Source organism: Cheilinus undulatus, linkage group 21 (assembly GCF_018320785.1).
Source record: "Cheilinus undulatus linkage group 21, ASM1832078v1, whole genome shotgun sequence".
NCBI lineage: Eukaryota > Metazoa > Chordata > Actinopteri > Labriformes > Labridae > Cheilinus > Cheilinus undulatus.
In genome coordinates, this window is record NC_054885.1 from 19,302,524 (window position 1) to 19,330,285 (window position 27,762).

General features: G+C 41.8%; 1 protein-coding gene across 1 annotated transcript in view; it reads right to left on the bottom strand.

The window, feature by feature from the left end:
• Positions 1–27,762, bottom strand: part of si:ch211-210g13.5 (inactive phospholipase C-like protein 2) — a 110,575-nt gene that overhangs the window by 38,768 nt on the left and 44,045 nt on the right. The window contains exon 2 of the mRNA XM_041777701.1: positions 739–3,225. Coding sequence (XP_041633635.1) covers positions 739–3,225 — 2,487 coding nt within the window. The remainder of the gene's footprint in view (positions 1–738; positions 3,226–27,762) is intronic.

Below are 27,762 nucleotides of genomic sequence, written 5' to 3' on the forward strand. Positions count from 1 at the left end.
AAAATGCAAGTAACATTAGAGTGCTAAACCAAGCCGGACCAGGTTTTTAAAATATTTTGTGCTTGGAATAGTTATAAACAGCTGATTACATGCCCTTTTTGTTAGTGTTTCTCTATGTAGAAATCAATACTTTCCTCCCCAGGGGTGCTCTCTGATGCTGAGTGATGTCACCAGCAAAGAACCTAATTGTGATTTTTTTATCATTTAATTACAAATAACACTTTCGAAAGCTGCATTAATGAACTGTGCTATTGTTATCTCATACGTTTACAAAGGATTTTTCATTTTTTTAAATGGACTAAGGGATAGACAGGCAACCCACTGTATATCTCAATCTACACTGAAGGCTTAAAATAGTATTACCACTTACTCTGTTGAGAACAGGTAGGAAATACTTAGATTAGGAATACTGGACCAGGCAAAAGTTGCCATTAAGCACACTCTTAATTTGTTAAAAATAGATTTCAATGATTTTTTGGACACCCAAAAAACACATTGATAAAAGAATTATCAATTAAATTATGCATCAGTTTTACATGAATGGTTTTACATCATTAATAAACCATCTACACAAAATTTGGTAAAGGCCCAATGAAGAGAAAATGTTTCATTATTCTTGAGCTTAATGGACAGACCAGACAACCCTACCCAATCCGTAACCATCCTTCAGCACTCTTAAAGTTGATAACAGTTTTGGGATTATACGTGGCTAAAATTGAAAAAGTTGTAGTTCCTTACCTGTACATTTTCTCTGAGATCCGTGGCCTCCCTGAGGGGCTGCGTGGATGCTCTAAAGAGCTCGTCCACTACCTTGATTCCTGTAGTCTTGGTTGTGGTGTACTCCCGGGCCTTCCTACCCTTCCTTACAGAGAGGCCCCTCTTATGTGCCTTTCCTCCACCCCGCCTGTTGGTGATGGCTACATGGACAAACAGGGTGGTGTTTGGTAGAAACTCCCCTGTCAGAGATTGTAGGGGGACATGTCGGTAACCTGGCTGTAGGCACTCAAATGGAATGGTGTACTGGCCAATGAACTCGTCTCCAATGTAGTCATCATCCAATACCACGAAGCGCAGAACAGCAAGTTCTGGTAAATTGATCTGGAATTCAAAACTCTCATCAAAAATAGGGTTGTCCCCATTCTGGGACACAGTCTTGGTTCTCTGCTCCGCACAGTCAGCCGGGATGCCGTGGATTTCCACATATATGTAGGGCTCCACAACATCACCCTTAGCAGCAGAACCCCGAGGTTTGGGTAGATTCTGCCCACTGATGACCTTGATGTGAAGTAGCTGGGCCGACACCCCTGGTAGAGAGTCCCGAGCATTAGCACTGAAGTAGGACACCTCCTCCCTCATGATGGCTGGCCGTAAAACATATCCGCAGTTGCCATTCTGCCTGAACCAGCCAAGATTGAGATCCATCATCAAGCCCGGTGTCTGATAGTTCATGGCCACAATCTGGCAGCCGCACTTCCAGAAATCTTGGGGGTTCATGTTGCTGGCATCAATCCTCATAGGTGTGGGATATACCCTGGAGAGAAAGCGCTTGTTGTAACAGACAAACTCCTCGGGAAACTCGTTGGCAAACCTGTTTGCGTCTACCTCATTGAATGAGCAAATCTCCCAGAACTTTTGTTCCCTCTTTGAGAGCTCAAAGTCTCTGAACTGGACTGACTTGCACAGAGATACAAGATCAGAGAGTTCCCTGCATAGTCTTAGTCTCTTGTAGCCCAAGCCGTTTAAGTGGTCCTTATCATCAGCACCCACTCTTCTGGACATTTCCAGACCCTCCTCCTCATCTGTCACATCCCCCTCAGCATCTGTACAGCTGGGCGGTAGCCTCTTACCCTTGAGGAGGATTTTACCCTTGAGTTTCTCAGGAGAAGGTAGGTAGCTGTCCTCTTTGTTGGGGGGTTCAACGTGCAACTTGTCCCCTAGAATCTTCTTCATGTGCTGCGCCATGACCCTCTGCTGGGGGATGCAACAGTGGGTCACTAAGCACAGAATCAGGGGATACTCAGAGCTCTCAAAAGCATATTGGTTTATTATGTCCAGAACTTTGGAGAAAGCTAGATGTGAGGCTACCGAACTACCTACATACACCACTGGCTCATTATCAGGGCCATCCCATACAATGACCTCGATGCTGCGACATCCCATCCTTAAAGCCCTGATGTAGCTGCTGATGTCTGATGAGCCCCAGAAATGATCCTCCAGAAGGGAGGCGTTATGTGAAGAGTTAATGTAGTAGTGGGACAGAGGCTGATTCATATCCTGGCACACACGTTTATGCTGTGGGTCAAAGATATGGCATTCAGAGGAGAGGAGGTAGTGAGTGAAGCCATCAATAGAGAGGTAGCCTCTGTCCCTGCCTTCGGCTGATGGCTCAAATTTCTGAACAATATCCCTGCACATGTCCTCTGTCACACCTTCCACACCCTGCTCCACCTCGACAAACAGCATCAGATCTTTACTGTCCAGGTACTCCTTGTTACTAGAAAACTGCACCATTAGGAAAAAGATTTCTGGTCTTGTGCAGAGCTCACAGTAGGCTTCTACAAAGGTGTCCAAATTAATTGCCTCTCCATATTGGTCTTTAGCCTTCTGGAGCTCCTTGAACTTCAGCTCTATCCTGGACTCTTTCATTCCAGGATTAAGTCCCTTGATTATCTGGGTGGCCCTGAACAGGTCGATGTGTCCCTCCTTTTCCATATCTGCTAGCTCAAACACAGAGCCAATCCATGATGTTCGTAGGCTTGGTTGGCTAGGTTCCACCATGTTGACGGTGTGCCTTCCATAAGACACCAGATATCTCAAGCCCATTACCCAGGTGCTGACAACATCAGCTGTGCTGGCTACCAAATCTAAGGACTCATAGTTATCCCCATAGATGATTGAGAAGGCACATTCATCAGGGAACTGATCTGAGAGACCATTGCTACGCAAAACTGGAGTTTTCTTTCCCAAACGAACCTCCTTGATGCCCTTGATCTCTAGTTTTGCTTTCTCAGAATCTTTTTTGGATGGCTCCCAGCGAAGCCAGCGCATGTCTGGATCCAGCAGGAAGTAGCGGTTGTACATGCGGGAGTTGGAGCGCACCTTCTTCATCTCACATCCCTCCATCATGAAGGCCATGCAAGCAGCTGTGCTGTTGATCTTGCGGTCACTTGGCATTGAGCTGAAGGACACTGTTTTCTTCCTCACCTGCTTCTGTTTGGACCCATCCTGAAAACAGAAGAGAAAAGGGTTTAGGTTAGAAAATGATTTCTTCTTTACATTTTTGTATCTGAAATCAGGAAACACAAGTGAACACTAGAGTCAAAATGCAGTAATCTTGCAAGGAATGCAAGGAAGACTATCATCAGGAAAATCCTAAGCTAAGCTCCACTCTCCCTCTGTGCAGAACCAAAAGTGGTTCTGACCAGTCAGTGTCATTTGAGGAGAATGAGGCAGTTGCTATGGGCGGGGTTTAGTTGTACCGGAAGGCAATAGCAGCGCGATGCCACCAATGTGGCAGTTAGCTCAGATGTAGCTATAATATAGTGTCAGTTTATCAGAACTGGACCACATTTATTCATAAAATAAAGAGCAAAAAAAAAAAAAAAAAAAGAAACAGGGACACCAAAATGTTTCCACACATCAGCAACATAAGTCCTCAACGATCTAACACTTAAATCATTCTCCCCCACCACTCATAGCATCCACCATTTTTCCGCTGTTAGATTAGGCAAACGAGTGGAGCGCAAAAGGTGATGGGTATGCAAGGGCTGATGAGAACTGTAGCACCCACATCCCTTTGCTCTGCTCCACTACAAAAAACACACTTTTTGCCCTTCAGACGGTCACATGCCCACAACAACACCAAGGCACCGTGTTACTGCGGTATTAACAACACTGTTACATCTCTAGTTAACAAAACTAGCTCTCGCATGGGAATCTTTTCATGACTGAAAAGGTGTTTTGCTCTTAAGCCCACCTGCTTTTGCATGGCTTTTTTAACTTCAAGGATGAGTTTGAGTTGTCCTGTAATCCGGTGTTTACAATGGCTGTGGAGCGATTAGCTTGAATGTAGCTGTAGAAGCAGCAGCTTAATCAAAAACAAGTACAAAATGCCACATTGGAAGCTTCTCTTAGTAGCGATAATGTTTTTGCACATTTCCCAATAGGCTTCAGCATAAATTTTAGCCACTGACAACCTCCAAAAGTCAAACACTACTGCAGCGCTAGCCTGTAGAGCTCATGTTGGTACTGGAGCCACACACGTCTACTGCCTTTTGTGTCTTGTTGTTCTGAATGGCCCATTATGAATGTGACAGACAGTCCTTCCGGAACCCTTTCTATGGAAGTTTCCAAGATGAATGTGAAATATACATCATATACCTCTGCAAAGGATACATGCAACAGTCTTTTAGGCGTGTAAGGTTAGAAATGCATGATGTAAGACAAGAGTTTCCCTTTCTGAGCAGCTACATCTCAGTATTTGTGCCTTTTAATGATAATTGTCAATCCAGACAAAGTCTGTAATATTGTTGAAAGCTAAAGATCAATATGACACGCCATTACAATAAATAATATGTGTTAAGTGTGCTGAACAGTAAGGTAATGACAACACAAATGGGCTGCAAATAGAGTATTATCAACTTCTTAGTTAATATCCCTCTCCCTTTTTCATGTCATTTGTGAGTAACAAGCCTGGGCATGTCTTCACAGAAATAGGACAACGCTGACTCATCATTCCAGAGTCTTCTTATTTGAACAAATATAAAAGCAATGATTTTTACATCTTTATAACATCACACTACTCTAGAACAAAATATTTAAAATGAACATCTTCTTGTGTAATTTTGACTACATTTTAAACTGCTTAACTTGATGCGGAGGTGTTGTAGCTGGGATTCTCCCCTGAGACAAATAATAAAACTGAGATGCATGCTTTAAGAGGTCTATCTCTCTGTAAAACCACATGTTACTGTAATAACATGGGACAAAAATGAAGACGGGCTTCAGTCTGGTTAAAATCATCAGCATTTAATCTCTCTAGAGAACTCAAGGTTGTTTAAATTGACTTAGAGTTGCCATTTAACTGTAATGTTTCTTTGCAAAAGATTGTAGAATTGTTGAAGGTCTGTGGGGACTTCCTCAACAAAAAAATTGAAAAAAAAAAGGCAACACAAACAAGCTACCATGGCACAGCTGATGTGATGTGTTTAGGATGTGAGCTGAGCTGTCAGAAAGTAGACAGAGTGCTGCTCTATTTTGAAACAAGGATGCGGTAAGCTACATAGTCTGAGAATGCAAATGGGCTGGTTAAACTCATGAAAATTGGTTTAAGTGAGTGTATCTCAGAAAATAAAAGCCATACTACTCTTCAAGTCACTCAAATATGTTTGAAATTTTAGAAACAAAGCATTTGAGATTTTCATCTTTACAGAATTCTTAAAAAAGATTGTAGAAAAAACATTTTTTAAGCAACATGTCACAATGATTTTGAATCACATGCAGTGCCCCTATGTAGCCAAACCATCTCAAGCCCATATTTTTCATAGTTCTGTGATTTTATTTAAAACAATAGCAGTCAAAAAGTACAGCCGATCTTAGGCCTTCAGTGATTGGTTGTACATATCAGAGTGTGTGCTTTGTCAGCCGGTGTGTGTTTAGGTGGATCAGGTGACGATACAGATGCTGTGGCTGACTGTGGGAAGCAAATTGCAGCATCCAGACTGGTCAAACCATGACAGCACAGCTTTATAATCTTAGCTGCAGCAGTTTGCTCTTTCACTGCCACTTCCAACAAAGCCAGCATAGCACAAGAGGATCTTTGCTGGCCAGACTTTGTTACTATTTGTGCAAAGGGGAAGTCTGTTTGGGTACTGAAACAGAAAAACTGGTACATAATTTGTTTAATAATTTACAGCACTGTGAATATACTGTTTGCATGTTGCATTGATGATCTGTTTTGGGCATTTTGACTGCCCTGGGTACATGTATTTACAATATGCATTAGCAATATGTCTTCAGTGATGATCTGCAATTAGAAGTCACTCGCCTGCCTCTATGGAAGTAACAGCCCATGCATCATTTCCCTGGCTCTCAGGCTTATCGTGGCAAAGTATCTGCATGCTGTGTGCAGTGAAGCTGCTAGTAATGCAAATGAATGGGGGGAAAAACCAACCACAAGCTAAAAGGCTAGCAGTGTCTCTTTTACAGGTTTTCTCCCACATTTTGTCATAAACATGCTTTTAAAGGAAAATGGATACACTATTTAGCAACGAAACCTTGTGGTGTGCTGGTTATACAGTATCACACTGCAGTCAGAGAGAGGGAGAGGTCCTGCTCTGACACCAATACGACTACGGTGTTCATTCTGATGTTAACCTGTGCCTCCGGCTTTAGAAGAGTGGAGTTTACTGATCATGTTGCGCCTATGTTCCCTTATACTAAAGACTTTACAGAGGAATAAGCACGTGTTCCCTGAAATGACAGTGACTGTCTGAGCAGGTCTGATAGATCTCCCCACATCATGGTTCAACTCCAGTCACAAATCACCTCAGGGCCATCTGTCTTCCACCTGACCGTCAGAGGCAGATGATGCCTTCCACACCAAGATTGATGAGAGCCACTTAATGCAAATAGGAAAAAATGACATGATCATCGCTCTCTGGTTTTGCCCTTGATCTACAACCTCTGTCTCATTTCATACATACAATACTCACAATCATGAATTCCATATCATGTGAATTCTGGGGTAAAAGAAAGGAACTGAGGTTCTTCTTTAAACTCCATCAATTCTGCTAAAACACAAACCCCACTATTTTCTCTCTTTCAATGGCTCCCTTTTTTGTCTGTCACACCTCCTAGAACAAATAGGGAGTATATGTTGAAGCACACGAGGTCCTGGTGAAAAATTCAGAGTGGTGTAACAGCTCACAGATTTAAACCCTGTTTTGAGGTCACGGTTCAGTATGATTTCCATTTAACAGGAAAAACACAACAAAAGTTGTGGCAACATATTCTAGGTTTCTCTGATGATAATATGAAATAAATAGAATGTAAATAATAAAATACGTGCCAAGAGCAGCAAGGACAGTGTGTTTAGTTCTTCATAAATATATTTTCATACTCTATCTGTGTGGTTTTAAGTTGTTTCTCTCCTGCATTTGTACTGTCAAACATGTAAGTTGTGCTCAGTTGGGACCCCAGAAAACCCCCCACTTTCTGACATGGCTGTTTCACCATAAAGACTTCTCAACAACATAATTACTGGGTATTTTAATATCAAAAGTATTGGTTATTAGCACTACACATTTCTGACCATTCATCTGAGAATCTTTATATCTAAGAAAGAAAGTGCTGTAATTTTACCAGAACAACATATTTCCAGTTTTAGACTTTTATCAAATTCAACTTTATTCATAAACAAAGTCTGGCAGTTACATTTGTAAAATAACCACACTGCAAATAGTACAGACTCAGGTCAGCGGATGCTGAGGCTCATAGTGCACAGAGGTCGCCAACTTGCTGCAGAGTCAATCGCTACAGACCTCCAAACTTCATGTGGCCTTCAGATTAGCTCAAGAACAGTGTTTAGAGAGCTTCATGGAATGGGTTTCCATGGCCGAGCAGCTGCATCCAAGCCATACATCACCAAGTGCAATGCAAAGCATCGGATGCAGTGGTATAAAGCACGCTGCCACTGGACTCTAGAGCTGTGGAGACGCGTTCTCTGGAATGAGGAATCGCGCTTCTCCATCTGGCAATCTGATCGACGAGTCTGGGTTTGGTGGTTGCAAGGAGAACGGTACTTGTCTGACTGCATTGTGCCAAGTGTAAAGTTTGGTGGAGGGTGGATTATGGTGTGGGGTTGTTTTTCAGGAGCTGTTCCAGCAGAGACTGAGAGCCAGGCCTTTTTTTCCAACATCAGTGTGTGACCTCACAAATGTGCTTCTGGAAGAATGGTCAAAAATTCCCATAAACACACTCCTAAACATTGTGGAAAGCCTTCCCAGAAGAGTTGAAGCTGTTATAGCTACAAAGGGTGGACCGACGTCATATTAAACCCAGACTGTCTTGGCTTCTGAAACCACCTAACCGAGGCCCCAGAAAATCAGGATCATCTTAAACTTTCAAAACATACTTGTCCAGGGGCCTTTAACTGAGGTTTATCCAATTAAAGATTCAACATAGAGCCATTTTTAATCATATAAATTGATACAAACATTTTGGAAATATAAATCAGTCTCTTATAATTGGTGCACAGCTCAATGATGCTGGGACCTAAAGGGTCAAAGGGTTGTTCAGACTGTGTTCAGATATTGTTATTCAAGGACTTTACTCCTCTAAAAATACTTGCTAAGAGAGCTTCTGCCAAGACCCACAGGCCTATGGTTAATGCATGTGCCCTTGCCAAGCCTGTGAGTTTAACAAGGTTCCTGTTGGTTCAGCTGGAGGATAATATAATTCAAACTCTTTCACAGAGGTTACCCAGGAGTAAAAAGAACTTGTCACTTCGTATACTGCAAGAGAAGATGGAGTGAGGTATCTCAAAAATATGATTCTGTCTCTAGTTCATCAAAGTGTTTGTTTTAGGATATAAATCTTGTGGCCCTAATCACATTTCATTCCAAATGTCATGCTCTTCACTCTCACTAACTTGTTCTTTTGGCTGTCTGAGGCAGAAAACTACAGTAAAAGCCAGTTTGAATAACAGTCCAAAAAGACAGTTGGTTCACTCCTCTGCTATTTGCAAAATGAACCAGATGGACATCTACATTGTCAGCGGGTATTTGAGATAAGTGAGGAGAGCTCTGAGAAAGCAGAGCAGACTGAGTAAGTAGCAGGAGTGGAAGAGATCTGTTCTGGTCTGATTGTTTCCAGGCCTTCTTTAGGGAAGCACTGCAGCCATGGAGGGTGAAAGAGTGTGAGGGTAATCTTATGTCTCATTAACATTCGGCTACAATTAGTGGGATAGCCAGGCAGGACGGTGTGATGCAACCCCCAGCTACAACCTCTAAGTAAAAGTAGGCAAAGTGAGCCTGTTTAATACACTGTTAAGACTATTTTTATTGAATGTGAGTGCAAAATCATAACAACTGTAAACCCACAGGTTTAAATTTTCACTGATGCATGCATCCATAACAAAGAAAACAAAGGATGTTTTCAGTTCAAAAAATAAATTGCCTTTTCACAGTTCATTTAACCTTCTTAAAACTCCTCTCTATTTTCCTTTACAGAGATTTCCATTTTTCCTTGATTGATCATCCTTCAGTTGCTCTCCCTCACCAGTTCTTGCTGCCTCTTGGGCCTTTCCTGGTAAAGATGTCAGTATTTCTGTTTATGTGTGAGGGTGTTTGATTGCTCCTGGCTTGACTGCCTGTTTCTGCTGTTGCCTCAAAATTGTAGGGGTATTTTTGTAATCCTTTACACCTTCATCATCCCCTCTGCTGTGGTGATACTTCCTGCCCTGGGGATGGGTCAAACACTCCCTGATTGAAGGGTGACGCTGCAGGCTGTGAGACAAGTTGATTGACATCCTCTGAAGGGCGGCAGGACATCACCTCACTCTCTCTGTCCTGTCACCGGTGTCACACGCTGATGCTGGGTGCAGACATCAAGACATGGGGAATTAACTCAGGGATGCAATTAATGTAACAGGAGCTCTCAGGTTGTGTTTCATACTACAGGGCTTTAATGGGTGGCGTATGTGCTCAAACAATAATTCTTCAAAATGGCAAGGCTAAGGAGACACTATGCACCTCTGCATGTGCAGAGCTTCTCCTTAAAATTTATTTTTTCTCAGTTTGTGTTACTCACTCGGCATCCTTGCGTTTGCAGTGCATTGGCTCTAAAGCGCAAATAAACTCTCAGACTGAAGTAGTATGAAGTACTTGAACACTACATTTTGTGTTAAAATGTGCTCAGCAACTGCCTCTACAGGTTGAAATCGTCTACTGTAACTGAATTTTTAGGAAAATATCAACTGGCTGATTTGGTGGAAAGGGATGAATGTGGTGCCAACTTTCAACACCACAGAGCTCAACAATTACTGCCCACCGTCATCTGTGAGTGATATTAATAGAAAGTGGAAGAGTTTAGGAACAACAGCAACTTAGGACTGTTTCTCAGGGTTTGGATTTTCAAATGTACTTGTAAGTTGCAGTGTTTTTAAATGTTAAGATTGTTTTCTTAAATGGAAATCACTTTGGTTCTTACTGTGTTTGCAGTTTGGTTATGCCGAGGCTTAAAAGTAATAATAGGTGTAGGACAGAGATTATTATTCAGCTTGAAAAAAGTAGTGACACTATGTGTTTATGTAATAGGTATAAATGAAGCATTATATCTATTTATTATCATTTTATAATATTTTTGCTGTATAAGGCCACTGACATAGTCCTAATATTTGACATCTTGGGAGATAAGTATGCTGAAACATCATCTCCAAACCAACACCTCATTGGTTTTCTTTGATTCCAGTCTGTTGTGCCCTGAAATGCAGTACAAATAGAAAAATGAATGCCTGCTTCATCTCAGGAGAGAATAGTGCATGTTGTGGTACGAGAACACAGATGCAAAACTAAGAAGCCCTTTTGCCATGACTGCCTATTTGATGACATGAACTTCATCCGTTTTAGAGTGTAAGCTACGAGATCTGACATCATCTCAACACTAGAGGGCAACTTACTGCTAATGTCTCTCTTTATGAACTGTGGAAATGCTCAATCTGCTCCTGCAGGATGAATCTCCCCTGAAGGCCTTCCTGAGGGACTCTGGACATACTGCCTCTTTCACTACTGAAGCCCACTTCCTCCCCATCCTACCAAATCTCAAATCACCCCCCACCCCCTTTCTTCATTACGGCTGATTCTGGCTTTCTGCCACTCACTACTCCTGGCTCTAATCATTTCTCAACTCCTAAACAGGTCTGTAGAAAAATTGTCAGGCACAGCTCAGTTCCTCTCGCCCACAGAACTTCTGTCATTGGTGTGTGTGTGCACAACGTAAATCGGTGAATAAGGCAACAAGGGAGCGTGGGTAATGGGGGAGTGAAGACAGATCAGAGCAGAGCCCTCTTGATGACGTTGTCTCCATGATGTGAGTCAGAGTATGTGTGCTATGTTTGCCTGCATGTGTGCTGAAGGATCATGGGATCAATGTCTACATACATACTGAACACTGCGACTGACAGCCAGGCACAGAAGAGTCCTGTTACACTCCAGATACAACCAATGACAATTTAAAGACAAATGCATGCTGGGATCTGATAGATAAGTGCTACTATTTAAGGACCGTTTTTTATAACTATTTCATATAGAGATAAAGATAAAAGTCAGGATAAAGATGAAAGTTAGCTGCAATTTTTGATGGATTTATTCAGCAATAACATTGATTAATACACTAAGAAAGACTGCATCACTTCTGGTCTATCAAAAAAGTACAAATATCTTAAAAAATATTTTTCAAATCAGAATGGTCAAAATTGGATGTTCCTATTATTTTCATTAAAAATGAATTACAATTTTGCAATTTCTTTGACGTGATTTTTCTTAGACTTGGTCGGACAAATTAGATCACAGAAAAGACTTCTAAAAAATGTAGTGAGTGAAAAAAATGAATTAGAGGTTATACTGTATGGACAAAAGTATTTGGCTGCACCTTAATTAATTAATAAATTTAGGTGTTTAAATTAGACCCGTTGACACAGGTGTATAAAATCAAGCACATAGCCAAGCAGTCTCCATTTGCAAACATTTGTGATAAAAAAATGAGTCGTTCTGAAGAGCTCAGTGAGTTCAAGCATGGACGGATCAAGAAATTTCATCCCTGCTGGATATTCCACAGCCCACTGTAAGTGATTTTATTACAAAGTGAAAGCGTTTAGGAACAACAGCAACTCAGCCACGAAGTGGAAGATCATGTGAAATCGCAGAGGGGGGGGTCAATGACTGCTAAGTCACATAGTGCATAAAAGTCGCAAACACTCTGCTGATTCCAAAGTATCCACTGGCATTAATGTACAAAAACTGTGTGGCAGGAGCTTCACTGAATGGGTTTCCATGGCTGAGATGCTGCATGCAAGCCTCACATCACCAAGCACAATGCCAAGTAGAGTGTGGAGTGAAAAACCACGTTTCTCCGTTTGTCAGATAGGCAAGTCTCTTGGCAGATTCCAGGAGAATGTTACCTGCCTGACTGCATTGTGCCAACTGTGAAGTTTGGTGGAGGATGGATAATGGTATAGGGCTGTTTTTCAGGGTCTGGGCTAGGCCCCTTATCTCCAGTGAAGAGCAGTCTTAAGGCTTCAGCATACCAAAACATTTTTGATAATGCCATGTTTCCAACTTTGTGGCAACACTCTGGGAATGGATGTTTTCTATTCCCAGATGAGTGTACCCCATTCTCCCCAGGACAATAAAGACAAGGTTTAATAAGTTCAGTGTTAAAGAACTTATGGAAAGCCTTCCAAGCATAGGAGAAGCTGTTATAGCTGCAAAAGAGGCACAACTCCATGTAAAAGTGCATGTATTTGAATACAATGTCATTACAGTCCCTGCTGGTGTAATGGTCATGCAGCCGAATACTTTTGTCCATGTAGTGTAGCTTTAAGTGACATGGGGGTCCATTTATGTTGTTGGTACAACAGCAGATGCAGTGGTTGTGCATGCTAAATCACTGCTTACCAAAGGACCACAAGCTGACCTCTGAGTGCATGGAATGGGACATAATAACAAAGCTAGAGAGCTTTTAATAAAGCTAGGGTTGACTTTGATTGAATATGCATGTCTAAAAATCAATTAGCTTCAGTCATGCCTTTGACCCTCTTTGATTTCATATCCATAGACTTTGAAAAGTTTTTAAAAAGTTGTTGAATGACATTTTTTTCCTACTTTAGCTCAGTAGCTAGAGTTTTCCATCTATCATTGGAGAGTTGACCCCTGACTCCTTTAGTCACATGTTGATGTGTGCTGAGGCAAGACCCTTGACCCCAAACTGCTCCCACTATCAGAGGTGTCAATGTGTATAAATGCATATGAATAGCATTGATAAATATCGATGGCCTCTCTGCATAGCAGCCTTTGTTATCAGTGTGAGAATAAGGATATGGATAATGCCACATTTCAGAAATTTATAGTATGACTGCTTGGATCAAACCATGCCCTTGCTATACCATTACATTCTATTATGCATAAAAACGTCATATCTAGAGTAAGCTACTGACCACCCTCAGGACACAAAGGACTTGGAGCTCTTGTTTTTGCCTCAAAGGGATTCCCTCTGTCTACTTGAAAGATGCGGGTTGACATGAAACACCCCACTCTTTTCCCTTTCTTAGTTAGGGCTCCCCTCATGTCCCCAAGGCAACCTCACAGAATCCAAGGTGTTACACAACAGCCTTCTTGATCCTAAAAGACAGACTCAAGGGGAGGACATCATTCAGTCTCTGGATCCCTAAAAAGGCATCCAGAAGATGTGAAACAGTGTGTTTGTAACAAAGGAGAGATGGATGGGGACATAGGAATTGAGAAAGTAAGCTAATTTACTGAGCTTGACTTAAAACTAAATCACTGAGTTGTTGTTGCAATACTGTGAAGCCTCATTGCCAATGATGAGGGCTAAATCACATAGAAAAACTGAATCCTCATTGGGGGAGAGAGAACAAGGTTAGAGGGATAAATACAATGTCAGTGCCATTTTGCCTTGGCAACATAACATTGTTTTCTGTCATGCTAATAAAGCATCTTGAATTGAATACAGATTTGGGGGAATGGGAGAGGTGAAGGAGTGATGGGGAGAATAGAACAAGATGGATGAGGGAGAGAGAGAGAATTTGGGCCTGTCACCGTTTGTCACTGTAATCTCTCATGTGGGCGACCGCTTTAATTCTCACAGCGGCTCTCTCAGCTACACATTGTGCAACTCATCACACCATCTTAGCACAAGTTTTGCAGAACACAAACATAATGTGTGAATAGGCGGGGAGAATCGGAGGTCTGAGAGGGGAATGAGCATGAATCGAGTGTGTGCAGACATGTTTGAGTTAGTTCAAGTGCACAAATGGATTTACTTTTTTTCATCCAGGTGGCCCATTGTACATGACTCTCACTGTGCCTGGAATGCAAAGCCCCGATTCTGCTTTTAACACTCTTTCCATGCCCAGATAATAAGTTAAAATCCCCTAGAGAACTCTGAACAAGCCAAGGAGCAACAAACAGTTTCACTAATTACTGGCCCGCAGAGAGTGGAGGTCAATGCTATCGAGCTGTGGAGCCACAGAAAAAAAGTACAAAGTGCTATAATCCATGTTGGATAATTCAGTCGCACAGCGCTTGCGTTTGAAAGTCCCTTTATTTTTACTACCAACCAAAAAGCAGCCTTTTTTTGATCTTTAGTATGCTAGTTACTTTTAACAACACAAATTACACAACAGAACAGACAGATCATCAAAGGTGGTCCAATAATACAGGTAGTTTTCAGTTTTGTTTTAAGTAAGGGTTACTATCTCAAGTAACCAGTTGCTATCATTACCAGTCCATCTAATCGTCTGGGTGAAGTGAAACTGTTTTGTTTGGCTTAACATTTACAGTCCAAGTGAGTTACTCACAAAAACACAAGGGGGAGAAACAAAAATTAAATTTGCAATAGAAATACTGATGAAATATATCCACTAAAGTGTCTGTTAGCTGGTATATACCGGTCTTTAGTCGGTTTCAGAAGCAGATGCCTAGTAAATAAAGATATGAACAGCCACAATGTCTGGCAGAAAAATATGCCAATTATCAAATAAGTAAATAGTGAATAATTACATACATATTATATATTGTGTTACCTAGAAAATATGTTGTAAAGAATCCTTCCATATAAAGTCAAAATAATTTTACTCTGACCTACTTTCTGTATGACTGAATCTCGTAAGTAGGGGAGCTGTATTCAACACAGAATCATGTCATGCAGACAGGCATGGGTCGTTTGACCTGGTGGCTACTTCCTCATAGCTGGGAGTACTAGCTTGGGGATTTCTGGTTATTCTAGCCAATAGTAGCAGCAGTAAACATGACTTCAATTGCAGAGAAAAGCCATCAATAAGAGAAGGACAGCACTGAACTATCCACTGTGGTTGATTTTGCCTTTTGTTGGGACTACTCCAAAGAAACCATGACGGTTAGATTTTACTGTTATTAGCAGAGGTTACAACTGAGATCATCAGTTCATGGAACACCTTGTGGTGAGACTCAGTTTTCTTTTGCAATACGGAGTTTAGGGAGGAATCTAGTTAACACAGCACTGGTAATTTATTTGTTTGAACAATTTGGACAATGTTATTTGGCTGTTGTCAGCTGCTAGGTTATGGTAGCAAGTAATATGCAAACGGGCTAATCTAGAGCTATTGGAGGTAAAATGGTGTAGGTGTAAATTGTGCAACTGACGGTGTGTAACGAACAGCTCACAGCTTTCTAAATTAAAATGTACACAATGACAAAGTTTTTCGCAGTCATTTCACAGACTCTACTAAAAGGGTACAAGAACTCGGGCTTGGTTTCTACTGTGTTAGATTTGGATCAGTTTGAGACATGCTTTCTTGGTCCCGCTTCAGCACAGAGAGAAAGCCTTATCACAGTGTTTCTGTTTATGTATGTTTTATCGCTGTTAAATGGAGGCTATTAGTCACATGGCTATATGTCCAGTAGTTAAATTAAGTGGCTGGAATTCTTGAGGACTGCCAGTCATTTTGGCTTGAGACAAAACAAAAAAGTCTTGTAAAAACTCTGATGCCAACTACTTTCTTTCTACTATATTGTAATGTTCTTAGATGTTATCTATTTTTACCACTACCTACAGAATCTATCACTGACAAAGTCTTAAGGAAATGTCAGTTTTTCTGTATCATATAATTCTTTTACAATTGTGGTTCTTTCTGCTTTTGTTGGTGACTACTTGTCCAGCAACTTCCTGATTATTACTTTTTTGTTCGCTACTAGTAGTGTTTTAAAAAAGGTATTTGTCCTGGACAATAAGCGCATGTGGTAAATTCTCTAGAAGGCAGCTTAGTACATTTAGTCCTGCATGTCTAAAGGAAAGGTCATAACTATTTCATACCTTTCTAAATTCACCACTTGGTGGAATACCCACATTCAGGTATACACCAGCGTCAGGCTCTCCTGTGGCTTCTCCATCACTCCGCCCTCGTTCTCCCCAGCTGCTTTCCTTATGCTTTCCATCGCCTCCCTTCACCAGTGGGGCCAATTATTTCCTGCAGAAACTATTTCATAAGCTCCGTTCAGGTGAGATTGCGCGTGTTCATGTGTGCATGCTTGTTGCTAAGCATTGAGAAGACGGGAGAGCGCGAGAAAGAATGGGAATCCATTTTGCAGGGTCAAGTCACATCTAGTTGAAGTTCATTTCATCTCAGCCGCACGCTCCTGTCTTATCAGTCTGTGGTCGTCCTCGTCTGTAGGCAAGGTGTCCGCTGTCAATCTCTGCTCCCACTCACGCTGAGTGATTGTATGTCTGACAGGTCATGTGTGTAATTCTGCAGGGGCTGTGTTAACTAATAACAGAATAATCCTCGTGTATAGGAGGAAGGGGGCAACACAGCATGGGGTTGTTTGTCTCTGGGTTCCTTAACAATCTCCTGCTGAATGTAGGATAAGGTGTGTTGTTCCCCTGGTTTGGCAAAGGATGTTTGAAGGTTGTTATGTCGCCTTATATTCATGATTTCTCTCTTGCTGCTCCCCCATTGACTATTCTAACTCGGTACAAGCGCTGCGCTCCCATTCAGCTAATGTATTCTGACCCAGAACAGAGTCTCCCAAGATTACAAGGCAATTCAATTCTCTCTGGAGCCGCCCAGAGCCGCCTAAAAATGCATGCACCCATGGCAATGTCAGGAACTTTGGATGACAAGGTTTGTAAAATGGCATTCTGTTTCTGTCAGATGAAAATCTGTATCTCCTAAAGCTTCTCACTTCTTGGAGCTGCACTTGGGACCTTTGCATATTTATGTGTTAATCATACAATGACAGTGACAAGCAGTTAAAAGTTTGAAAGAACTGGAAGTTTTTCATACTGAAGGCACTAAAGAGACAAAATGGAATTTTTCACAACACCCTTATTCTAAAAGAATGATAGCTGTGTGCAAAGCTTTTGCTACAGGAGGCACTCGTCGACTCACTTAGAAGTATGTTTTAATACTTCCCCATGGTCAGCATTGCTTTAATTAAACAGTGTTGTCTGATCTCATAGCATTCCTCTCATTACATTCATTACCACAGTGTTTTCTCATTTCCCCAAATGCTTTTCAGCCACAGGCACTGGCGGATCTTGGCTGTGTTTACCAGCGATGCAGAGGGACTGTGTGACAGCAGAGTGTTTGCTGAACTCCTGATGATGACCAATGAAAGGATAATTGTTGACAATGGTGCTTTGACACCTCGGCCCTGTCATCAGCCCCCTCCTCTATGTCTCGCACTCTCTGGATTGTTTGCTCTCCCACTTTGTGTTTCTCTCTGTTGCTTCATCTTTTTGCTTCCTGAATTTATTCCCTTTTTTCTGTCTCGCTTGCTGCTTCTGTCTTTACATATATCTCTTCATACAGCACCAATCAAGACACGAGATTGATACCGGGAAGCAATTAAAGGTTTGGCTTGCTGTGTGCTGGATGTTCCCTCCTGTGTGAAATGATCTATCACTTCCTGAATAACATCCGACAGAGACAGCTGTTTTGAACCCACTCAAAATGAATGAACGTCTGCCTTAGCCCCAGAGGCAAAGTGAGGGGAAGCCAGAGGAATTCTTTGGGGTAAACACACATGCACACACAGACAAGCCGGTTGTGAAAATTTGTCCATCCTCCTTCTTGTTTTTACTGTCTGTGCACGACTGCAGAACAGGAAGTGAGATTAGGCCAGTAGCTAGTGTGCAAGGCTACCAGATGTGGCCTTCCTCTGATCCCAATGTGATGAAAGTTTGCACACGCAAGACCTCTCTGTGGCATCGACTAGATCGAGCCCATGGTCCTGGGTGTTACGGTGTTGCTCAGGATGACATGTTTATCACAGCCAGACGGGAGGAAGCTGAGGCAGAGCGAGAAGCTGATTAACAACAAATGTCATCCTGCCATTCCTGAGCCACACATCTCAGAATTTACTTTCCACCTTGGACAAAAAGCTTGTACAAGATGACAGCTTGCCTGAAGATTATGGTCAACTCTGCAACAAATAGAACAGATGTTATCTGTGTAGCTTTGGAGAAGACAACTGCGGCTCAAAGCTGTGAAAAATCACAAAAAAGTTGATATGGGGTTTGAAGGCTGGAGCATCAAAATGGTTGAAAAGTAACACCTTGCACGGCCAAAGTTTCCTGAGGTTTTCACCTATTTGCCACAAACAAAATCCTTCAGACTGTCTAGTAGGGCTATGCTTCTTAACTGGTCTCATGATTTGACTGGACTGGATTAGATAACAATGATTAGGACAGCTATTAGATTCACTTTGTTATCACGGTGCATCATAATTCATTAATTGGGTTGCTTCCTGACTTTTCTACACTACTGCACATGGCTGCCAAGGATCTTAGCATGTGGTTCTTGATCCTCCCAGTCTTACTATATTTGCGTGAGGCCTACACGTTGACTTATGGCCAGAAGTGGTGCCTGGACTTCCTTGTGACGACTTCTCTTCGGCACAGTCTTGGGTATCATAGCCAAGACTGTGTGTTGAATGCTGCTCAGGAAAGCACGGTCATCTGCCTGACACAGGAGTGCCAGCTGCTCTTCTAAGAGCGATGTGTGTGCTTTCCAGGGCCTGATCCAACTCAGCCCACACTGGGTGCCCAGGAACCAGTGGGCTAGTCAAGATGTTGGGGAAAGCCCCCTGTGTTGTGGAGGGATCCGCTGGGAGGATACCTGGAGAAATGGTGCATAAGCCTGGTGCAGGCATGGACGATGGCCATCAGGAAGCCTGTGTGGCAGAAGCAGATCCTGTTGTTTTAACTTTAAAAGCTAACATTGTTTTTCCCTGAGTTATTTCCAAGAAGTTCCACCTCTCTACATGGGGTTTATCTGTCAAGATAACTGAGTGGAACTTGATATCCGAGTCTTTTACACAGAGGGAGGTCGCGATCCCTTACCTGATGGTGCAAACCATAAAATGGTAAATTTTTGAATATGTCATGCAACAGGTTGTTGCAGAAGAAAAACACAAGACTTGAAAACTGAATGAAAAAAAATCATGTTAGAATTGAGATCATGACAAATCTATATCACCCACCCTTAATTTCATGTAAAATGTTTGCATTAAACCTATTAGCAATAGGATTAATATGTGCAAGTATAAGAAGCAAAACTGTGTTTTTCCCCTTTTCTTAAATTATGGGTTAACTTGTTATAAAAAATCCAACATTATCAGCTGCTTCTCTCTTTTCATCCCTCACTCTCTTACATTGCTTATTCAGCGAAATTAACTTCAAATCTTCCCACAAGTCTCAGCTCAAATGTGACAAGTGGTCTCCTGTGTCATTCAAAAATGTTTGAAATCATTTGAAAACAACTGCAGCTTTAAGTAAACATTATTAGCACAAGGAATGTGCACTGTTAGCCAGCTAAATGGCTAAATTTGGACATCTGACCAAGTCGGTTGAACAAATCATCTTTTTTAAACACGGGCCTGAAATCTCTGCCAAAGGGCGCTCTTAAAATTGTAATAAAGCCTCTCACAGCTAGTAGCCGCTGTAGCTTCAGTTAACACTACTGCCCTTCTGCCAGAGCTTTCCTCATGGCACTTCTCTGGACATAAACATGAGAAGCTTAGCATTTCGCATATTTCAGGAACAGCGCAGTAGGCTGTGTTTTGGACTAGAAAATTGAAATCAGGTTTTATGTATGTCTGTTGAGGGTTATACTCACATTTAACTACTCAACCAAAGTGATGAGTAACCACATTAGGCATATTAATGTTAATATGAATGAAGGCTGGCAGAGATAGCTGCTAACTTTAGCTAAGTTCTGGTTAGCATACCAGGGATACCTGTGATGACTTTGACTGTTTTCAGACCATTTTCTCCACTTTAGATGAATCAGTGAAACACGGTTCTAATGCTTGTTTAGCCGAATAGGGAAATAGCCACCTAGGAACATCCTTAGTGTTACTGTATTGTACATTGGCTCCACAGGTGTCTTTTGTCAAGCAGTAACGTTTGGCATTACCACATTAAGTGATCCTGACAGCACAAGACATGCTGGTTGTAAACTGTCAGTGGGCACAACAGCATAAAAAATTCTTTTCTAACTCCCTCTGACTCCCTTCATAACATTGTGTTTCTGTCAGTGGCCTCCACTCTACAGACTAGGGAGCATTTCTGTATTCTAACATCAGTCTAGTCTTACAAATGGAATTGATTGGTTGAGCAGAGTCACACGTGACTGGGGCTACCGTAAAGAAGGAAAAAGCTGCACATTTAAAATTCAAAGCATCCCTGTTTAAAAGGGAAGGTTATTTGGGTTTTAACATACAGTAGGTCCAGCCACAGAGAGAAAATATCTGTCGATATCGATTACAATCTGCCTCTGCATCATTGCAGAATTGTCCACATCTGCACCACAATGCATCATGAAAAAGATGATTTTCATCACCACTACTGTCAATGCGGCCACACAGGCATAACCTTGAATGCCGTCTGCATTGCAGTGAATGGCGACAGAGAGAGAACCCCCCCCCCCCACCAGAGAGCTGAGCTGCTGCAGTACAGGACACCACTGCTCCACTCCACCACGTCCTCCTCCACACTGCCTGCAACTCACCTCACCTTTTCACTCTGCTCCTCTATACTCCCCGAACAAGACCAAAGAGAAGTGAAGACCAAAGTGGGAGAGCATCCTGCCCTCCCTTGTGGTCCCACAAACACTGTCCTTGATGGTGTTTTTTCCTGGACCAACAATTTTGTGAAACACTCCTTGAAGAACTTCTGCACCTCCCTCATGCACTCCCACACACACACACACACTGCTTTTTTTGTGAAACCCACATAATACTGTGGAGGTACACGCCACCCTCCATGTGCAGCACACTCACTCTCCAAACGCCCACCGTGTGTGTATTTTAACATCCCGAGCTGAGAAGCTATTTAGACACTGGAGTAGAGAAAGAGAAGAAGGCTAAAACTGGCAGGTGTTCAGAGAAGTCCAGTCACCTGTGTAGGTGCAGAGGACTGCGTGTGGGTAGCAGAGCAGGCGAGCTTACTATAGCACAGCACACATGGAGCCTTTGGTGAAGGCTATTGTTTTTCTTCCAATGCTCCATCTCTGCTCTGCGTTTGGCAAAAATAAGACAACATCTCGGAGCAGCCTTTGATCAATGATGCATTTTCCCTCTGACACATTCCACGCCTGCGTCCGTGAAGCCCACTCAACTCTATAAATAATCCCCGTGAGCCTGATCCTTGGCTGGGCTCCTTCTGTCTCGTCAAGAGGCTGGCAAACCGACTCATGGACTGTTTCAGCGCCAAAAGAAGAAGAAAAAAAAACACAACAACTCTAGTGTGATATCTGCACCCGCACATCTTCGATTTGTACAGCTCCTTCTCTCTCCACTTGTATTAGATAATCGCTCTCGATTACATAAATCTGTCAAGAATACTTGCACTATGAATGGATGTTTCACATTACCTCTCAAATGAAACTATGCCTGTTTTAAAGTGCACACGGCTCTCGACTTAAGTACAATTCTGGTACATTTTATTTGAATTTACTGGAGCTTGACTGCAGCCTACACATTAACCCATCAATGGAAATTATTCAAGGGAAATTCTGCCGTATTTGAATGTGATAAGTGATATATCCAGGCGTGTAATCTCCCATCTGATTAAACACAAAATATAAATATTAACACTTTTAGCCCACTAGTCTAGAGTTAAATAAAACCAATATGAAAACAGATGTAAAACAACGTAACACCATAACAATGCAAAGCTAATTGAACGTTAGCAGTGCTAGCACCGCAGGCTATCGATTCTTTTTGCAGATTAACGTCCACATTTCTGTGCTTTATATCTACACACAATACTTTGGCTATATGTGGTGTAAACTGACACAAGATTTCATTTTTAAATCTTCTTCAATCATAGCAGTATCTTGGCTTATTTGTTTAACTTACAGTCTTGCCAGCAATCAAAATGAAAACTAGGGCTGAATGATTTTGAAAATATATCCAACTGACTTGACTCATACTGCAAAAGCAATGTCAATTGCTTCATAAAAGGGAATGTTTATTTTTATGTCTTTCTCATTCTTGATAAGAACAACATTTCATGATTGTTTTGAAAATTGTTCTAGAAAATTGATGCTTGAATGTTTAAAATATATGCAGTGTAACATCACTGCTGCAGAAAAACTGTATTAAATTGGTGTTTTGATACATATTTCTGGTCAAAGAAATATTGTATGTTCTGCAATTTGATCGTAGTAGGCCAGATTGGGATTTCATTTAAATTTCAATTATTGCCCAGCTTTAATGATTTGCATTAATAATCAGCATATTTGCTTACATAAGACAAACCTCCTTGAATATTGAAGCAGAGAATACTGGGAGCAGAGCTGGGCTGTACTGCTGTGGACCTGAATGACAGCTTCATTAGTTTTTCTCTCCCAGAGTGCTGGAAACAAATGTAGGACAAAGGACAAAGTGGGTGGGTTCATATGTATTTGTGTAAGTGAAGGGCAGGTGGAGGACTGAGTGATTCAACATGCCCACTTTGCAGAAGAGCTCCAGGTGAAGGTGACCTTCGTGTTCACCCCACAAAGCTTGACTGGCAGCACTGCAGAGTGGAGAATCAGGTCCAACCTGCTCTACATCAGAGAGATAGAAACAAGTGCTGAACTGGGGGTCTCTTCAGGATGAGAAAAAGTGGTTGGCATGCAAGGGAAAAAACAGGAGGAACAACGGTTCCTATTTTTAGGTCTGGCCTCACTCCTCTTCTGCGCAGAGGGGGAAAAGGATTCCCTGAGAGAGAAGTGAACAGCAGGAGGGGAGGTGAATGTGATGAGGATGTGTAAGAATGCCATGCTGCTTTCCAGGCCCTGAAACAAGCTGACCCAGTTTAACCACAGAGCCCTGGACGAAACATTAAACCCAGCTCGTCTTTACTAGAAAGTACATGCTCATGGTCCTGAAGGTCATGTGAAGGTGACAGAGCTGAATTCAAAGGCAGGATTGTGATTTTCAGCACAGTGTGGGTGAAGTGAACTCAAAACAATCAATACATTTATATATCATTACAATCTACTGCTTGCACGGGTATCACAATCAACTGCTTGCACAAGTGAAGGTATCACAATCTACTGCTCACAGGAGTGAAGGTATCACAATCTACTGCTCACAGGAGTGAAGGTATCGCAAGCTACTGCTCACAGGAGTGAAGGTATTGCAACCTACTGCTCACAGGAGTGAAGGTATCGCAAGCTACTGCTCACAGGAGTGAAGGTATCGCAAGCTACTGCTCACAGGAGTGAAGGTATCGCAATCTACTGCTCACAGGAGTGAAGGTATCGCAAGCTACTGCTCACAGGAGTGAAGGTATCGCAATCTACTGCTCACAGGAGTGAAGGTATCGCAAGCTACTGCTCACAGGAGTGAAGGTATCGCAACCTACTGCTCACAGGAGTGAAGGTGTCACAATCTACTGCTCACAGGAGTGAAGGTGTCACAATCTACTGCTCACAGGAGTGAAGGTATTACAATCTACTGCTTACAGGAGTGAGGGTATCACAATCTACTGCTCACAGGAGTGAAGGTGTCACAATCTACTGCTCACAGGAGTGAAGGTATCACAATCTACTGCTCACAGGAGTGAAGGTATCGCAAACTACTGCTCAGAGCAGTGAATGAAACACAATCTACTGTTCACAGGAGTGAAGGTAACACAATCTACTGTTCACAGGAGTGGAGGTTTCACAATCTACTGTTCGCAGAAGACTTCATAAACAACAATACAGTGGCTACACCAGAAGATGCAAACCACTCATCAGCAAAAAGAATAGGAAGGCCAGGCCGGAACTTGTCAAAAAGTACATAGACGAGCCTCAAAATTTCTGGGACAAAGTTTTATGGAAGACAAAACACACTGTCAAAACAACAAATTGAGTTGTATAGGGGCAAGAAGTGGAAAGCTTTAGAATGGCCAATGTCCTTAAGAGGACACTGAAGGGAGTAACCCCTCAAAACAAAACAACTGAAAGAGGCTGTGGTGAAAGCCTGGAAAAGCATCAGAAAAGAAGAATGTAAACATTTGGCCAGTTTGTCAGTGGGTCACAGGCTTGATGCAGTTATTGCAAGTAGATGATTTGCAACTAAATATTATGTTTTATTCATTTTAATCTATTTTAAGTCTATCAGTTCCAATACTTTTGATCACCTAAAAATGTGGTGTTCATTTACAAATAATGCTGCTATCTTTTCAGTTGTGTCAAATCCAGATGTTAATACCTCTCATATTCATTTTTTGAAAACCCAAACCCAACTGATTTCAGTCTACAGCAAAAGTAAAGGAACTGTTCTAATACTTTTGGAGGGGAGTGTATGCAATTCACATAGATTTGTATGGCTTCTGTCTGTATGGCAGCCTTAAAACAACTTATGACTACTCTAGCCTATAAATGCTCATGTAAAAACTGACTGCAGCACATATGCACACTCCCACACAGCTTGAGAGAGAATCTGAAATCCGTATCAAATGGAGGAAGCACCTATAATGAGTCAAATAAGTGAGTGAGGCGCTGTTGGGCTATTTTGGTCCTCTGTTGTGTTGTCTCTTCATGTGGTTGACTTAACAGCTCCCAGTGGAGCTCGAAAAACCTTGTAGGCCTTCAACCAGCAGCTACAGAAGCAGTAGTAATGGAAACAGAACCCACATCAGTGTTAAAGGGAGGATATGCTCAGGCTGGGTCCTCTACTCCTGTCAGTACCCAGAACGCCTGAAGACAATGCAGTTTTTTTTTCTTATTTTCAGCATGCATGTCAACAGGAAGGCCTCGACAGTGTGAGCGTTTCACTCGCATTTGCGCCTATAAATAGGTGTGTGCAAACTGTAAAAAATATTAAGGGGCACATGTGCGCATAAAAAATCAGCCGAAGGAGAGATCCACCCAGGGGGCCTCACTTTGAGCGTTTCTTTCTTCTTTGTCTTTTGGTACATCAGACTGGTTTGTGTGTGACTAAATGATCAAAGTATGTATATACAACGCTGTCTAAACATAAAGTGTACCTGGTCTTCACACCTTAGTAAATTAACCCTCAAGATATCCATTTTCTTGGGAGATCGGTGCCATCCGGGATCAATTATGTGCACGCAGTGTCGACTCGGTCTGCCCCTCTCTCTCGCTCTCTCTCTCTCTCTGTCTGTTTCACAGAAACTTTGATTACGTCCTGTATTTTCACCTGCTGTTCTTCATCCTCTCTTGTCAAACGTCACTTTCTACAGTTGTTCAGTTTGCGAATTTATGATAAAACTCTGTAAAGTTGCCGCGCACAGGGTCCGACATTAACGGTTGCCCGTATGCCCGGGGCAACTTCAAAAAGCTGACGGACAAGCAAAACTTGCTAAGGACTTGCCCGATTGGGCAAGCACGACTCTGAGCTCTTCTATTCATAAATTTCATTATTTTCCTCTCTTGTTTCTGTTACTACGGAGTCCCCGAGTAGCCAGGTACAGTGTGTCGCTGCCTCTTTTGGCTGGGCGTGTCTGCTGACGTGCAGACAGCTGCACAGACTTTAACTAAAAACCTTTATGAAGGTAAACACTGTCTTCAGTAAAGATTCATGGTAGGTCACATCAATAAATCTGTTACCCACATAAAGAAGAAAGGCTTTAACTTCCAGATTTAAACGTTTATTATTTTAAATCCGTATATTTTTACCATCGGATGTGCTCAACAGAGAAACATGTGTATGAGAAGAGAGCAGAGGAAGTGCTGCGTCTCTTCAGTTTGCTCATTCATTGAAGAGTGCTGTCGTGTTCAGTCTGAAGCTTCCCATTTCCTTGTTTTAACTTTTTCTCCAGCCACATCCTGCCGAGGCTCTCTCACACCCACATCTTTTGCCAATTATGCCAACGTGCGTCATCAATGAGCCTAACACACACGATCACACGTGGAGATAACGTCAGATCTAGTAAGACTTGTTCAAACGTGGGTGTTTAATTTGATCTTAATGTACTAATGATCATAAATATTGGAAAAAGAGCAGAAATATAAAACCAAAGCTCCAAAATGAGGCAGGGTGAAACGATGTGTCTGGAGAGCTGCAGGTGTGAGGCAGGGCTGGTTTTAGTCATTTGAAGACCCAGGGCAAAGACCAAATTGAGGCCCCTCTCCCTTTTACTAAAGGATTAATAATGAGTGGAAAAAAATTAGAAAGCATCTCTTTTATGTTAATAAAGCCACAGAACTCCAGTAAATGCCCCAATGTGAGATATAAATACCCAAATAGCCAACCATCATTCATCATTTCTTTGAAAAGTATCTCAGAGCTCAAAGTCAGCACATTCTAATATCTTAAAAAATCTTTAGGCCAGGTGGAACTTTCATAACGCTGGTGTTGGGCCAAAGACTGGTATCTCCAAAATGATCACTTTTAAGGGAATGAAAAGTTTATAATTTATAAAAATGATATAAATATGATTTATAAAAACAAATTAAAAACATGAAAAATTGAGATGCAAGGTTTTAGCCTGATGTCAGTGATAAATAAAATAAATATATGCTCATTATCAGTGACATATTGGTTCCTCTGACTCTACACAGACGTTTGTATCCCACCCACACCTCATACCAGAGTCTGCTTAGAGTCGGCCTCATGACCATTTTAAGCACCTAGGACAGAAGTGTACCTAAGTTAATTATTATTATTCAGAGGGCCTGAAGAATGTTTGAGGATAGATGGAGCTCTTGTAGTCACAATTACTGTCAGATAGCCTAAAAATTAGTAATATTAAAGACAAAATTAAATTGCAATACTTTTTCAAAACTTGATTATTTTACATTTCTGTACATTTTGTATACAAATACATTAAATAATTTTGTTTTTAAATGGGTATTTGCATCACGTTTATTATGGAAACATTATTTGATCAATTTTTATTGTGCCCCTAAATTTCTTTATGTGCTCCTAACTTTTTCAACTTAGGAGCACATATGCTCCTTGGGAAAAAAGTTAGCGTCAAGCCCTGACAGGTTTGCACTGCTACAGCTCAGCAAATCTAAAGAACAACTTTTTCTGCCTCTTTTGTGAGCGGTTTCATTCTATCCCTAATGCATCCATCATATTTTAACACTTTCTGCATAAAAAATACAAATATAAAGGCCCTTCTTTTAAAACCAGACTGTGCCCAGAGTCGCAGCATTACTCATGTCGCTCTAAATCCAACAAAGGCTTTTGTTGTGTATTCAGTTAATTATGGTGTGAAAAAGAGGAGAGTGCAGCACTTGAGATCCTTCAAAAAGGACAAACAAAAAAACCCACTTTGGAGAGGCTGCTTTGACATACAACTCTGGAGTGTGTGGGCGTTACAAGGGCAAAGAGGGGGGAATCAGGGTCAATCCAGCTGTTGAGGGCCTGTGGTGGGGGGCCTGCAGAGGCAGAGAAAAATAACACAAAGTTCTGTTAACTCACATAAACAATTTCCCCCTGCAGAGACAAATCCTGTTCAGCCAAGGTTTAGAATGAGATTTCTAAGACGTGTGAATGCTTCTATCCCCAGTAATAAATGTCTGAGCCTGAACCC